This window comes from Camponotus floridanus, unplaced genomic scaffold (genome assembly GCF_003227725.1).
Source record: "Camponotus floridanus strain SB8 unplaced genomic scaffold, Cflo_v7.5 scaffold194, whole genome shotgun sequence".
In the NCBI taxonomy this organism is placed as follows: Eukaryota; Metazoa; Arthropoda; class Insecta; order Hymenoptera; family Formicidae; genus Camponotus; species Camponotus floridanus.
Window position 1 is genome coordinate 9,305 of NW_020229319.1, and position 16,443 is coordinate 25,747.

A 16,443-nucleotide genomic window follows, 5' to 3' on the forward strand; every position below is an offset into this window, starting at 1 on the left:
TCTTTACAAATCATGTTCTCCTAATAACGCAAGCGTGAAAATTTTCGAAAATTCGTTTCTTATTATTTTATATTATCAGGAGAATATATTTTGCGAGGAGGTCGAAGATGCGTTGATGACCTCTTTACAAATCATGTTCTCCTAATAACGCAAGCGTGAAAATTTTCGAAAATTCGTTTCTTATTATTTTATATTATCAGGAGAATATATTTTGCGAGGAGGTCGAAGATGCGTTGATGACCTCTTTACAAATCATGTTCTCCTAATAACGCATTTAAAAAAAAAAAAAAAATTCGCGAACAATTAATGTTCGAAATAATTTACGCATTGCCATCTGCGTTTTGTGGGCTCTTAATGCTCTTTACTTAATTATCATGTTGATAAATACATAGAGCCGTATTATTTACCAATTTATTTTGAAAAATATTTAGTTCATCTTTGAATATTACAGTATCTGTCGCGATTGAATAATTTATTTATTATCAATTTACACACATAAGTATTTAATTGTTATATAGCACTGATGCTACCGGCATTTCGTGCACATAGCACGGAACAAAACCAGAAATTGTGCAATTATATATTACCCTCTGAGAACATTCATGGACTTTGACTTTGTAGTTCATGTCCATGTTTTGAATGTCCATAGAGGGAGTATCACTTTTGGGGTCACTCCATAGCTTGGACATGAACCATAGCTCAGACACGAACCATGTATTATTATCGACTGTAATGGATGTAGTTGACGTCCACTTTGTCAGGGAGCGCATTAGGACAATATACCCGTTAAAGCGAGGTGGCCGCTCTCAGGTTTCTCTCTGGCTTTAATAACGCGAAACACACTTATGTAGCGCTACAGTATCCACCTGTTGTTGGCATGAATCTCACGATCATTTTTCGGAGGTGGCCATTTAAACCTAAAGAAGAAGAAGAAGCGCTACAGTAGCGCTACTGTAGCGATGCGACCCCGAAACACACCCATTTTAAAAAGTTAAAGTGTCTCTTCTTGCGTCTAAAACCCTAAAACCTTTAACAAATTAAAATATTTTAATTATATAAAATATGTTATTTTCATAAATATATGAGTAATAACTCATATTATTTATATATAAAATATTTATTTGTGTTCGAATTTTTGTAACTTCAAATATCATCGTCTTACGAAGATTACATAGCTTAATTATAGATACGAAAAATAGTGATTATGTTTTTTTTATATTTTAATTATATGAAACATATATTTTTAGTATTTTTATTATAATATATATTTATATAATATATATTATATAAATTCGAACACAAATCAATATTTCATCTTTAAATAATATATGAATAATATATATTTTATACAATAAAAATATCAAAAATATTAAAAATACTATGTTTCATATAATTAAAATATAAAAAAAATATAATCACTATTTTTCATATCTACAATTAATCTTCGTAATCCTCGTAAGACGATGAAAGGGAAGGCTACAACAAATAACGACGCGGTCCCGCCGCGCGCGCGCGCGCGCACTCGCAGTCAGCTTCGCGGCTGTCACTTGTCACGTTTACCTGACGTCTTGTCGAGTGCGAACCGCCCCGGTTGACGGGATCAAGCGCGCTCGCACACGTTTCGGCCTCTCGACGAGTCATGCCGGCCGCGAGGATCTGAATCCATCACGAAGCTTCTTTTCCACTTGTCTTAAACATGAGTCACGTCGTCCGTTCCTACGTCTGTCGCGGAGAAGCAACGATCCACAACAACGTCAACAACACGGGTGTGTCGTCCAGTAACGAATCGCCCCGATACGGCGCGATCAAGTGCGCCAGCCGCTTCGCCGAGGGTCAAGTATGTCGGCGCTCTCGTGGGCGCTAAGCACGCACACCGAGCACGCATGTCAACCATCAGCCGTCAGGATGTCGGATTCTCAGGACAGGATCGCCGCCTGCAACGGCGGGGATGATGTGCCGGTGATAACGCAGCCCACCACGAGGGGTGGACTCAGGGTCTACAAGATCGTGGTGTTGGGTGACGGTGGTGTCGGGAAATCAGGTATCGTATATTGGCGTGATTAAGTTTGACATTGAATATTTGGGCCACATTCTGTGACGATGATCGTTTTTCAGCCGTTACTCTGCAGTTCGTCAGTCACAGGTTCCTCAACTATCATGATCCCACTATAGGTAAGTTGTTAGTATCAGGAAAGCGCTGTTTTAAGTTTGTTCCAACTCTCAAGTACACAAGCGTGGTCCCTAACAAGGGAGAAGTAGGGTAGGAAAAGGTTTGAAGTGAAAGAACGACTGTACTTGAGGATTGAGACGAGTACGAAAGGAAAATAATGACTTCTCTTTCATTTGTAGAGGATTCATATCAGAAACAAGCGGTTATCGATGGCGAGGCGGCTCTCCTGGATATCTTGGACACAGCTGGACAGGTTCGAGATTCTTATGTATGTTACGATGGTCAAAATCAGCATCATGCGATATACATTGATATGTTCCTCTCGTGTAGATTTTTATTGTAATGTTATTACAATTGGGAACGATCCTTTTGCGTTGTGTACAGGTGGAATTTACGGCGATGCGCGAGCAATACATGAGATGTGGCGAAGGTTTCATGATATGTTACTCGGTGACAGACAGGCACAGCTTCCAGGAGACGATGGAATATAGGAAACTGATATCACGTGTGCGCGCCAATGAGGACATTCCTCTAGTACTAGTCGGTAATAAGTATGATTTACAACAGCAGCGAAAGGTATATTGAATAATCTCTCGAGTTGATATAACAAAATATGCATAAATTAATGAGAATAATGAGATGTCAGGATGTCTATTCCATGCAAAAATATGGAAATTTAGATTGTTTAGATATTTTTTTATATCTGGAACAGGGTTGGCATGTTTTAAACAATATGTTTAAAACTGTTTGATTAAAACTTGTTTAAAACAGTGAACACTGTTTACTATTTAGAACTGTTAAAATATCGCAAATAAAATATGATTATTTGGAAAAGAAATTAAAAAAAAAATCAAAAACAAACAAAAACTTACAGATGTTGCAAAAAAATTTTTGTTTTTAGTTTTTTATCTATATTATGTAACATATAGATATAAAAATATAATTAATAAAATAAAAATGATAAGATGGATATTATTTTAGCAGAATATTTATTTTTGGATATTAAATAATCAATACAATAAAGATTACTTTGAAGATATTGACTGACTTTACATTTTACATTTTAACATTTTAAATTAATAGTACAACTCATAGCAGGTCAGTAGTTTTAAAAAAAGTTCTTCTTTTAAAAAGAAGAATTGAGATTTTTTTATTTTTCTTTTATTTATGATTTATGTTAAGAGTTAAGCATGAGATTACTTAATAAGAATAGGAAAGGAACCAAAGTATTATATATTAAATATTATTAACTAGAACCTTTTTTTAGAACTACTGACCTGCTATGAGTTATGTACTATTAATTTAAAATGCTAAAATGTAAAATGTAAAATCAGTCAATATCGTCTAAGAAATCTTTATTGTATTGATTGTTATTTAATATCCAAAAATAAATATTCTGCTAAAATAATACCCATCGTATCATTTTTATTTTATTATTCATATTTTTAATAGCGTTGTCAATTTTTGGTCAAATGTTATTTACAGTTTAATGCTAGCGAAAAATTTAAATATTTTCACAGATTAAAGCTATTAAGTATTTTTTGCTTGTTTAAAACATGCTTTTTTTGTTTAAAACATGTTTTTTTTTACTTTACTTAAAAACACAAATAAAACAAAAAACATTCTTCTAAACAAAAAAAACAATGTTTTTTGTTTAAAATAAAAAAATAAAGTTTTTTGCCAACCCTGATTCTAACTATTAATTTTATTTATTTGAAAAAAAGTATTTTTTAAATTAAATAAAATTATTAAATATTAAATATATTTTTTAAATTATATATGATACTTTTTACGAGATTTCAAGATCATCGACATTTTTTAAAAGGAGATGGCATATTTTCATTAACACAGTGCTTATAAAAAAAAGTAACTTATAAAAAAATTAATTCAATCGTATTGAATTTATTTTTTCACAAGCTACATCACTACGTTAATGAAAATATATTACCTGATTCAAAAGAAATGATCTTGAAAACTCGTAAAAGGAAACATTAAAAAAAATTTTGCTTATCAGAATATTCTCTTTAAATTGAACATTTTTCGTACTTTTACCTTTTTCATATCATCAGAGGAAACCGAGACATTCTAGATGCTCTAGTTAGAAGAAATACCCTGTATATTGAACTCAAAGTTATATTATTATTTCAGGTGACCACGGAGGAAGGTAAGGCACTTGCGGAAGAGCTCGGTTGTCCGTTTTATGAAACATCCGCGGCCCTCCGACAATTCGTAGACGATGCATTCTTCTCCTTGGTCAGACAGATACGTGCTAAAGAGAGATCCCGCAACTCGCATCGCAAGCGCAGCCGTTGGTGGCGAATCCGTTCGATATTTGCCTTCATCTTTCGACGAAAGCAGAGGCACGCTTTGCACTATTCACCCTAAAAAAAAGAACTGTGAAGTTTCGATAATTCTTCTATTAGTGAGATTACATTGAACCAATAGGCGATACCAATAGCAATGACGAGAGTAATATCATAGTATAGATCACAACGAAGATTATCTATAATTTTTTCTTTTTTCATATAGTTTCCCTCGTTTAGAGACTGATGATTTGTTAACATCTCACTGCCTTGTCGTTGACCCCCGGTGTATGTACTCCGAAATTGCAAACAGAACAGAGAGAGACTGGAATATAACGCATACTTGTATTTATCTTAGATCTGAGGTCTCGGATTAATCAATTCGCGCGCGCATGATGCTCAATAGAGAGAAACAGAACACGATTATATATATACAAAGTATATCAAAAGGTAACATCAACCAACTGGGTGAAAGAGAAGCTTGAATAGAGTACGTAATGCTAGTGCACTTTTTTGTCTTCACTGTTGGTTTCATAAATATATTTATATATTAAATATATTAAATATATATATATATATATATATATATATATATAATTAAATATATTAAATATATTTATATATATATTAAATATATTTAATAAATATATTTATAATGGTTTAATAAATATATTTTCAAAATAAATGTCCCCCAAAGTTATATAAAATTTTAAGTGACGCATTACGTCGGTTAAAATTTAATACGATCTTGAGTGTTCTCAAGATAATGCATGGATCATCCTGCTATTCACACTATTCAAGTTCATTTTTACTTAAAGTCCTATAATTTTTTGTAAGGAATTTTTTTCGAAAATGTGTATTTCTCAAAGTATTAAGACGTTTCAGTGCACTTTCTGCACACCCGCTTATAACGCGCTATATTTATTAAATCTAATACCTAAAAGCCATACCTAAAAAATTAAATTTATTAGTCTTATGTCTCTACTCAAGCTCTTTCTTCATTTCCTAGTTGGTTGACTTATTTTTTGATACATTCTATATATACAGAATGTAACTGAAAAAGCGCCCATGGAACAAATAGCAATATTTTTATGTGTAATAATGCGAAAAAGTTTATTTTGCATCACTCAATAATTATCACTTTATTAAGCATTCTAGAAAAAAATGGTTCAGGACTTTTCAACACGATTTTTAATCAGGAATATTAAATTGCTGTTCGCTCCGTGGACGCTTTTCAGTTACATACTATATATATATATATATATATATATATATATATATATATATATATATATATATACAGGGTTGGATAATAACTAGTTGATTAGTTAAAAATTAAAAAAAAGTTAAAAAGTTAATAATTTTTAATTGAACTTAGTTATTTTAAAAAGAGTTAACTTTTAACTTTAACTAGTTATTTTTAAAACACATAAACTGAAACTTATTAACTTTTCCCCCAAATTTATTTGATGATTCATATTATTATTATTTATTTAGAGTAATCTAATTTTAAAATTACAATCTAATTTAATATAAAGTGAAATAATACTTTTCAAAATTTTAACTTTTATTATATTATTTTATTTTATTTTAATTTTAACTAACGTTAATTTAATCTTAACGTAACTTTTATTGAGTTAATTTTTTATTTGTATAACTTTTAACATAACTGAATTAATTTTTTAACCCATTAACTTTAACTTAATTTAGTTTAAAAAAAATATAAACTTACCCAACCCTGATATATATATACACATACAAACATACAAATGCATACATATAATGTATATATACACATATAGTGGATTCATACTTTCTGCAGAGAGAGCACATTAACGTGAAACTTCCAGTTTTCTAATGTTTCTTCCGCAATTTTAATTTACCTCGTATAGGCTGATAATAATTCAAGTTACGTCTTATGAAAATTAATAACGGCGATAAATGAAGGTAAACGTGGAGCCTAAAGCAAAAGCATTCAATTAATTTTTTAATAGATACAACTCCAGCGAATCATTTTTCTAATAGTTGATGTTTAAATTGTAGTTTATATTATTAGTAGCTGATCATGTGACCAAAGAGAGAGAAATATATATTATAGCACACACACACAGTGTTAACAATATAAAATAAGAAATGATTTTTAGCAATACAGAAAAAGAAAACGAGTGCAAGATATTATATAGAATTTTGCAATACAAATTGTTGCAGTTTTAATTATTGATAAGGAAATATAAAATCGGTTCTCTATTTATTCTAATTTAATTCAGTGTAAATATAAAAGATATACAATATTAAATGATTTTAATAGTTAGAATACGCTGCTACAAATTATATGAAAGCTATATAAAAGTTGCAATAAGTTGCAAAGTTTAGAACTGTTATGTATTATGTGAATTCACATATATGATCTCTTTAAGATATTTCAAAGAGACATTCTCAATTCAAATATGCACGAATGTTTCTGTCATAGACATAAATAATTAAAAAATTGGCAATAAAAATAAATATTACATTAATTCTATGGAAGTTGAAAGAAAATATTATGTAAACTGTAAAATAATTAGAGCTCGTATATTTGCAGTATAAATAATCCCTAAAGAATATTGGAATTAAATTGCAATTTACTTTCTATTAACAATATTCACTATGCCCTAATCACACGTGCAGCTCTTCAAATATGTAATTATATAGCTATAAATTCATATACTTTAGATTAGTCACTAATTATTTCCTAATTTAATGCTATTTAATTACGAACTGGTAAAGTGAGATGTTTGTAATAAAAAATTTACGCTAATACATGTAAATATACAAGAGCAAGCAAAAATCATTTATATAGACATAGGTTCACATAGTAATTATCTAGTCGTTACTTAATTTTTCCTAGTCACATTTTGCATTTTGTTGTAATACTTTACTTGTATATTAATTTAATTAATCACACATGAAAGAAAACTAAAATGCGCACTTTTACATAGTAATTCAAATTTATTGCAATATTTATGATACATATATATATATATATATATATATGTATATGTATTGTATATATACATATATGCATATATATATATATATATATATATATATATTGTATATATACATATTATATACATATATGCATATATATGTGTATATATTGTATATATACATATATTGTATTTATACATATAATATATATACATATATGCATATATATATATATATATATATTAAATAAATAAATATATATATATATATATTTATTTATTTAATATTAATGTATATAATGTATCTAATTCTCAATATTTTCAATACTGGTTATTAACAAGCACTGATGATTTGTCTCATAATAATAGCAGTGAGATTGTAGCTATTTGTAGCAGCAAATACTAAGGTATTACTGGCAGCATTGACAATGAAATATATAATTAATATAGAGTAATTGTATTGAATAAAATAAATGTATGAGTAAATGTAATAATTGTATGTTTAGAAAAACTGACATAATATGCTAAAAGTATTATAATTATTGTGTCTTATAATTAGAAATAATAGCAAATACCGAAAAAGCTATATTAGAGAGAAATAAAATCGCCATAAAGAGAAAATAGCGCACATGTAAAGAACTTGTTGTTTTATATACCGCAGAGTTCGTTTTATTTATCAGATAGAAATTAAATAGATTAAGCGTCACATAATCAAACACATAATATGTGACGTAGATTATGGATCTGATACATGATAACGAGATTATGACCTGGAAAATGTAGCGAACATAAATTTATACAAAAACAATAGCAAATATGCTTGACGAGGACAATATGATAATCATCGATTGTTTTGAACTATTACATTTTTATTTAACTTACAAACATGCTTATACATATTTGCTATATGTATAAAATTTCGAAAATGTTATAATGAAATTTTAATAGTATGTATATAGAATATTAAGGAAAAAATGGACCATATGGGCTGATGCATGTAATTTTTTACGTAATATATATATATATAAATGGAAAGTTCGACATATATCGAGCTATTAACGCACAATGTAGCGCAAGTCAACATCACAATACAAACTTCAGGAATTTTGCGATACCCAGAAATGTGAAATTTTATGTAGGCTGAATATATTTTCGATATACATTGGATCTAATACAAAATTTATACATTTCACATGCATCATGAATATGTAAAATAATTTTAGTAAAATGTCACTCTGCATTGATGAAGGAACATGTGGACGTAATCTTTTTAAATAATCAATTGATGCAATATAACGCCTAATTAATTCCCATTACCACAAATATGTTATAATTTAAATTGTTACTTACCTTTAACAATTAACAAGAAGCGCAAAAGTATCTTATGTATATCAAAATTTATTGTTTATTTTTTTGATAAGACTGCAATAAAACTGACAAAGAAATATAAATGAGGATGTTTATTTAATAAAAGACACAAAGTTTTATATTTTTATATAAAACATTCACAATTTATTACATAGTATTATTATCACTTTTTTTCAAGTGGCACAAAACATGGCTTATTAAAAAATTATTGAAGACATATTGTCTTGTCTTATAAAATATCGTATAATATTTTTGCATTTTTTTCACTCTCAGATCTTTAAATGATTACAATTGACCCGCTTATTGCACAAAAATTCTATATATCGTTTGCAAATATATGCATATCAAAAAGCAGTCAACCTATTTTGGCACATATGTATGTACTATGTACATTACTTTGTAGTTTTTATCCTCATAAAAACGTAAAAAAATTTATTAGAATGTAAATGCTTTTAAAGTAATAACGTATAAAGAATACTTGTATCACATACAATTAAGTATGATACAGTGAAGAAAAATACACTTTGTATGATACATAGTGTCATGATAGATCAGAATATTGCTAATATTGATATCTATTTAAAGTGTATTTTACATATTTTTATCCTCAGATCTCTTTGTCGTAATTGCTTTCATAATTGTCTGGCAGTAGCATAGTTCCTCCTGCATTTTGAATATCATCTCCGTTGTTATCTACATAAATAATAAAAAAAGAAAAAAAATTATCCCTAATTGCAGTTATTCTCTCTTGAGTTATTTTACTCTAATTTTTTCCTATATTGAAGATAATTATAATATGAAAAAAAATATATTGTATACATATAAACATACTTGGATATACACATACATACATATATAGTATATAAATAATATAAATTTAAGTTAAAATATAATAATAATATATAAAAATATATATTATTATATAAGTATAATTAAATAAAAATATATAAAAAATGTAAATAATTAAAAATAAATATACATAAATAATAAAAAAAGAAAAAAAAAATTATCGCTAATTGCAGTTATTCTCTCTTGAGTTAGTTATTTTACTCTAATTTTTTTCTATGTTGAAGATAATTATAATATGAAAAAAAAATATAATTGTATACATATAAACATACTTGGATATACACATACATACATATATAGTATATAAATATATTATATATATATATATATATATATATATATATATATATATATTATATATATATAATAAAATAAATTATACATATATATGTATATATATATATATATATATATATATATATATATATATATACAAAGTGTCCCAAAAGTCCCGGACCGGTCGAATATTTCATAAACTATGCTTTAGAAAGAAATGTTTCAGACAAAAGTTGTACGGCTTGAAGGGGGCCATCAGATAGTGGCAATGATTTGACATGGGAGAGTCATTTGAAAGTCACGTGAAGATCACCGTCAATTTCTTAAATGGAACCCCCTATTTTTTATTACATATTCGTATAGTTTATCTCAAGAGCTTTTCAAAACACTATAATAAACTATTTCTTCATTGAATTTTCGAGTTATGAGGCTTAAAATCATTTCTTAATTTTGCATAAACCATAAAATATCTATCTACCATCATAACACATAGTTGTTTTCTTTACACCAATTGATTCCTCTCATTATTTTGTACATAAAAGTATTAAGCTAAGATAATCGAAAAATGAATATTTTGCTAGATATTTTATGGTTTATACAAAATTAAGAAATGATTTCAAGCCTCATAACTCGAAACTACTCAATGAAGAAATACTTTATTATAGTGTTTTGGAAAGCTCTCGAGATAAACTATACGAATATGTAATAAAAAATAGGGGGTTCCATTTAAGAAATTGACGGTGATCTTCACGTGACTTTCAAATGACTCTCCCATGTCAAATCATTGCCACTATTTGATGAGCCCCTTCAAGCCATACAACTTTTGTTTGAAACATTTCTTTCTAAAGTGCATAGTTTATGAAATATTCGACCGGTCCGGGACTTTTGGGACATACACCCTGTATATATAATTTAATAAGATTATTTAATTTTATTATTGATATGTGTATGTGTCGTGTATCAATAGTAAAAAAGAGATTTTATAAAAAGTCTATACATTAACGCTAAAGGAGAGATCCAATCAAGTTTCTCTTTTTGTATGAAATATTATGATTATTTATAATATTTTTCAGCAAAAGAATAAAAGCGATAAGATGTGTGATATCATTATATGTAAAGTTCTAATTACCACGTGCACGATTCTCAGGATCTCCTAAGTCGTCCATATCCTGCTCTGCAGCATCATTCGACGTGCCATTGACTTGTTTCGATTCCGTTTCAACTGAAAGCCACGTAAGCTAAATTACTACACTAAAATAAAGGAAATTCGTACGTATTTCTGAAAACGTTTTAATGGTGACGTTATACAGAATGGTAACTCTAAATGAGAGAGTTATCTCACACATTATATATATTAGTAATTAATATATAATGCAACTTCCCACCACAATATATGTGCGTACTCCATGAACATTAATGTAAAATATGTTAGTTTCTTTCATGTCAATGTTTTTTTTTAAATAATAATAACAATAATTATTATTAATCACACAATTTCTTTTGTACAAAATAAAAAACGGAACTTCTTATCGAAAGTATCACATTATTATATTTTCGATAAACATGTTTTATCCTAACATTTTTGAAGAGTTGACAATTATAATTTATCACATCATTTTTTTTATTGTTCAACATATTTTTACAAATACAAATTAAAGTTTGCGCGTGTATAGTTTACATTTAAATGCTTTATACCATTTGTATAAGATTTTACTATAAATATAAATGTCATATTGCAACAAGCTGCGTAAGTAAATCGCAAAATTACTCATAAATCTTATAATGTCTGTCATATAACTTAGTTATAAATCATTCAACAATCTTGGATATGCTTTACATACATGACAAAGCATCCGATATATAAAGATTTATACTTTTGTAACACATAATTTAATATATTCTTGTTCGTCTCTTTAATATTAACTTAGAAAAAGAGGCGTATTTAGCACCTAAAGCAAAATAAAAATACAATATTCTTATAGGAAAATAAATTTTTAATAATACTCTTGCATGGCACTTATTGACTCTGAAATTATTACTGCCAGATTTCAATTATATAGATACACAAGTGTAAACAATTAGACTTTGTAAAAAAAGCATAATGAAAGCTAACTAATTGTATGTATATTATACATTATTGTTTCATAAAAACAATCTCATGTGTTACAATTAGAATAATCTGTCTCGTATGAAAATATTTCGGCGTTTGAAAATTAGAGAAATAATGTTGTGTGTCGTTAGAATGAAACGATGGAGCCGGATACGTATGATACTAACATCCAGTGTTTGCTGTAGATAATTTCAAAATTATCTAGATAAAGATAAAGATAAAAAATCCGTAAATTTATCTTAGATGAGATAAAGATGATTTTGCTTTTACTTAATCTAGATGAAAGATGAGATAATCATTGCAATAATCTAGATTTAATTATCTAGATATTTTTGTTTATTTTAAAAGATTATAAATATTTGTAAAAAATGTGACGCAGATTATAAATGGGATATTAAAATCATAAACACATATTCTTTCTCTTTTCCTAAAAAATATTTAAATAATAGCAAAAAGGTATATAAATGATATGATAAATATTTATTTATTAATTTATATTTATAATATATTTATAATATATTAATAATATAATAATAATATATTTATAATATATTAATAATAATAATATGAAAAATATATTTTAGATATTTTAGATAAATTTTTAGAAGCTTGCCTGGAAAATTTTTTTGCATAATGAAAACGTCATTTTAGACAATTTTTAGATAAGATGACATATATTTTTCATCTAAGATAAAGATAAAGATACTTTGTATTTCTTCATCTAGTTAAAGATAAAGATGATCCATTTCTTTATCTAGATGATTATCTAGATAATTTTATCTAGATACCAGCAAACACTGCTAACATCATTAAGTTTTAAAAGAGGTACAGCGGATTTGTGTGTTCTTAATAGAGGTCCACTTACAGGTATAAAATTAAAAGAATGTGTGATTTATATATACAAATCTACTGCGAATCTCTAATCTCATGTCTGTGGTAGCATTCTTTCGCCCCGTGGACGGGGAAAGGTATCACTACCTTTCTTCAACATAGCCACTGAGAAACGAGGAGTTTGGCGCACAGCACCGGGTGGGTCTGATGGTAGGATCGGAATCCCGTGAAACTTCACACCTCGTTGACCAGCTACGGATAGTCTTACAGCAGACACCGGTACCGGATGCAACTGTGGCTTGTTAATGACCACTGTCATTGCTAGATAGCAAACCCCGATAATATCTTATAATGCTGAGGCAAAAGTGTGCAGACAAAAGGGTACGTACTCGAGTTAATTTTTGCGTGATCAGCCCAATCGTAATTAAGAATTAATGGAAATTCAAGAAAAAGAAAAGAAATAAAAGACTGGGATCTTTATCCCGCCATTGAAGCAGGGTTGATTAGCAATAATAAGTTAGCAAACTTCTGGATTCATTTCACAATTATTACTGCTAATGCAATACAAATAATACTATTTATACTGTGTATAAATTGCTTCAAGTTTAATAAATTGAATTATTATTTGAATGCGATTATTAATTGTAATATAGAGAAAACTCTTTTACAGGAATATACCAAACGAAATTCATCACGAAGGTATATGCCAAACGAAATTCATCATTAAGGTAACTTACGTGGCTGGAGATTCGGAGTCTCCTTTTTCTCAGATGAAATACAAGTAAGCTTCAATTGGTCCAACTCTCCTTTTAGCTATAAAATAAGTATTTTGTCATAATATAATAATATAAATAAAATATATGTATATTTTAATAATAATAATAACAGTAATGCAAATATAATATATACTTTAATAATAATAATATAATAATATAAATATAATATACAGGGTGGCCCCGAACGTTCCAGCCAGACTTTGAGATCTTATAGGAAATTTAATTCTGAAGAAAAAATTTCCTATAAACATGGGTCGAAAAATGCTTCCTTAAGAAGTTATCGCTCAAAAACCTCTGATGAAGGAAGAGCAAAAGGTGAAAAGAAAATGAAATAAAAAGAAAATGAAACTAAATAAATTTCTTGAAAAAAACGATAAAAATAAAAAATAAAAATCTTTTTCTTTTGTGAAAATAAAATATTTTTTTTTTTAAACTAACTTTTATTTTATTTTCATAAAAGAAAAAGATTATTATTTTTTATTTTTATCGTTTTTTTCAAGAAATTTATTTAGTTTCATTTTCTTTTCACCTTTTGCTCTTCTTTCATCAGAGGTTTTTGAGCGATAACTTCTTAAGGAAGCATTTTTCGACCCATGTTTATAGGAAATTTTTTCTTCAGAATTAAATTTCCTATAAGATCTCAAAGTCCGGCTGGAACGTTCGGGGCCTGTATAAATATAAATATAATATATATTTTATAAGTATTTTGTCATCCCAATACTTTAAGAATTAATTATACTAAAATCATATTAAAATCATTATATTATATTATTTATTATATTATTTATTATATTATTTAAATCTTTTATCATTATTTAAATCATTATATTAAAATGATATTTAACTTTATATTAGCACTATTATTGAGAAAAAAATTCATACTCTGTCCACTTCCTCCTGAAGCTTCTTGTTCTCATCTCGCTTCACATCTAATTGAGTATTAATTGTGTCTTTTTCTAATCGTAATGTTTCTAGTGTTGCAGTTTTGGTGGCATCCAGTTTGTTTAATGAGTCTAACTCACTTTTGCATATAGTAACAGAGTCCTCGAGCTCGTCATTTTTCTTTTTAAGATCAATTTGCTGTTCCAAACGAACGTGTAACGTGGCCAACTTGTCCTCCGAATGCTTATATCTTTGTTCCAAGTTACCATGCAAAGTTACACACTGATCTCTCTCTTCGGCACTGAAAGAAGAAATTTTCATGTCACAGAATTCAAGAATAAAACCTGAAGAAGGATAATGTTATGCATATGTACTGCACAAGTAATCCGCAGGATAAAATGATTGCAAGAAGGATATCCATCATTTCTTAAGATAATGATATAGGCCTCGCCAAAAAATTACAACTTTTTACTGCTTGACATCTAAGACTAATTGAATTCAGCGCTATCTTCACTACACAGAGAAAAATGTATACTGTATTCAAATAAATACTATTTATTTTAAGTATATCATAAGTTTGTATATCCACAAATATATCATAAGTTTATCACAAGCATTAAATTTAATTGAATATATTCTGAATTTTAGTAAGTACAGTATTTTAGTCAAGAGTATTAAATTAAAACAAAAATTTGGTTTGCTTACTACAAAAGTTGAGGTAAAGTAAGTTTGATTTTTCTTTGATACAACTTCACAATATTCTTGAAAAGAAAATAAATTCTTTCTTTGAGTACATGATAATGAGATTTTCTAATACTTGTGATGAATATATTTTAAGATTATTATCAAGAATATATTCTTTGTTGAAGAAAACTTACTTAAAAATTATAATCTTTTTTTAAGTAATAAAATTATTACTTAAAAAAAGGAAAATAAACTAGTAATCGCTTTTCTTGGCAGTAGAATCATATTTTTCTCTGTGTATAAATACTTCAAATTATATCATAATAATATCATAAACATAATAATATCATAAAGCCTCGAGGTTCAAACTTAATTACACTTAGTAAAACTATAAATATAACTGACATATATCAGACTTAATGACTAATGATTGTCACTTTTATCGCACTGACAAGATATGATAATCGACGAGAAAAATTTGCAAAGCAACTGATAGTTGCCAACTGTCAGTCCCACCTAATCTTGAGCTGCTCGTTCAGGTCGTCGATTTGCCTGACGAGCTCCAGGTTCTCGGACGAGAGGGTCCACCAGTTGCAGATGAGCATGAGACACGCCAGCAGAAGTCCTCCGACCAGGAGGGGCGGGCATCTGCCACCGCCAACCCTCATCCCGTCGATTCCCATTACTAGGTTTCCGTCTTTCCTTTCGTTCCAGCTACTCAACGGAACATACGTGTCACGTTATCGCCGGGTCTGCGGAGAACAGATATGCAAATGAGACGATGTACGTGTCGTACTACGCTCTATGAAAACACGAGTGGCTAACGTAAAAATCGAATCGAGTCCTGAACGTTGAGCAAACGTCAGAAGACGTCTGAGAAGACGTCGCGACGACGCTTCAATTTCGGCACAGATTTTTATTTTAAAGATTATATTTTTTTTTTTGAGAACGATAGTACGTGATGCTGGCTAACGTATACTAATCTATAACGTCGGACGTCAAAGTCTCCTGAGAAACTGAGACCTTTCAATTTTACAGCATTTGATTGGTATTTAAAGAAAATTAATATATCGTCATCGTGACGAGACGATACGATATGATATGATACGGTTTTGATGCTGGGTATTCTGACAACGTATAACGAGTGTCCCAGGACAAATGTATTCAGAATGTTCTATTTTAATCGATCATCCTGAATAACTTTTTTAATTTTGATTGTAGAAAA

At 28.5% G+C, this 16,443-nt stretch overlaps 2 protein-coding genes across 3 annotated transcripts; one reads left to right on the top strand and one right to left on the bottom strand.

Annotated features, from left to right (window-relative positions):
* The first annotated feature begins 1,482 nt into the window (after positions 1-1,482).
* LOC105255760 (GTP-binding protein Rit2) lies at positions 1,483-4,989 on the top strand. 2 transcript variants are annotated; one of them, XM_011265233.3, is made up of 5 exons: positions 1,483-2,041; positions 2,116-2,172; positions 2,350-2,423; positions 2,555-2,746; positions 4,319-4,989. In XM_011265233.3, exons 1-5 carry the CDS (start codon positions 1,840-1,842, stop codon positions 4,553-4,555), a joined length of 762 nt encoding a protein of 253 aa, XP_011263535.1. In that variant the 5' UTR covers positions 1,483-1,839; the 3' UTR covers positions 4,556-4,989. The 2 variants fall into 2 exon arrangements, with proteins under 2 accessions (XP_011263535.1, XP_011263534.1); XM_011265232.3 differs by having other exon boundaries at positions 1,484-2,041; positions 2,350-2,438.
* A 4,428-nt stretch (positions 4,990-9,417) lies between these two features.
* On the bottom strand, positions 9,418-16,041 carry LOC105255762. The gene is made up of 6 exons (XM_025407898.1): positions 15,735-16,041; positions 14,535-14,835; positions 13,614-13,689; positions 13,024-13,197; positions 11,065-11,157; positions 9,418-9,503 (listed from the first exon to the last, which is right to left on the bottom strand). The coding sequence occupies exons 1-6, from the start codon at positions 15,899-15,901 to the stop codon at positions 9,418-9,420; spliced, it is 897 nt and encodes a 298-aa protein (XP_025263683.1). The 5' UTR covers positions 15,902-16,041.
* Between the last annotated feature and the right edge of the window lie 402 nt (positions 16,042-16,443).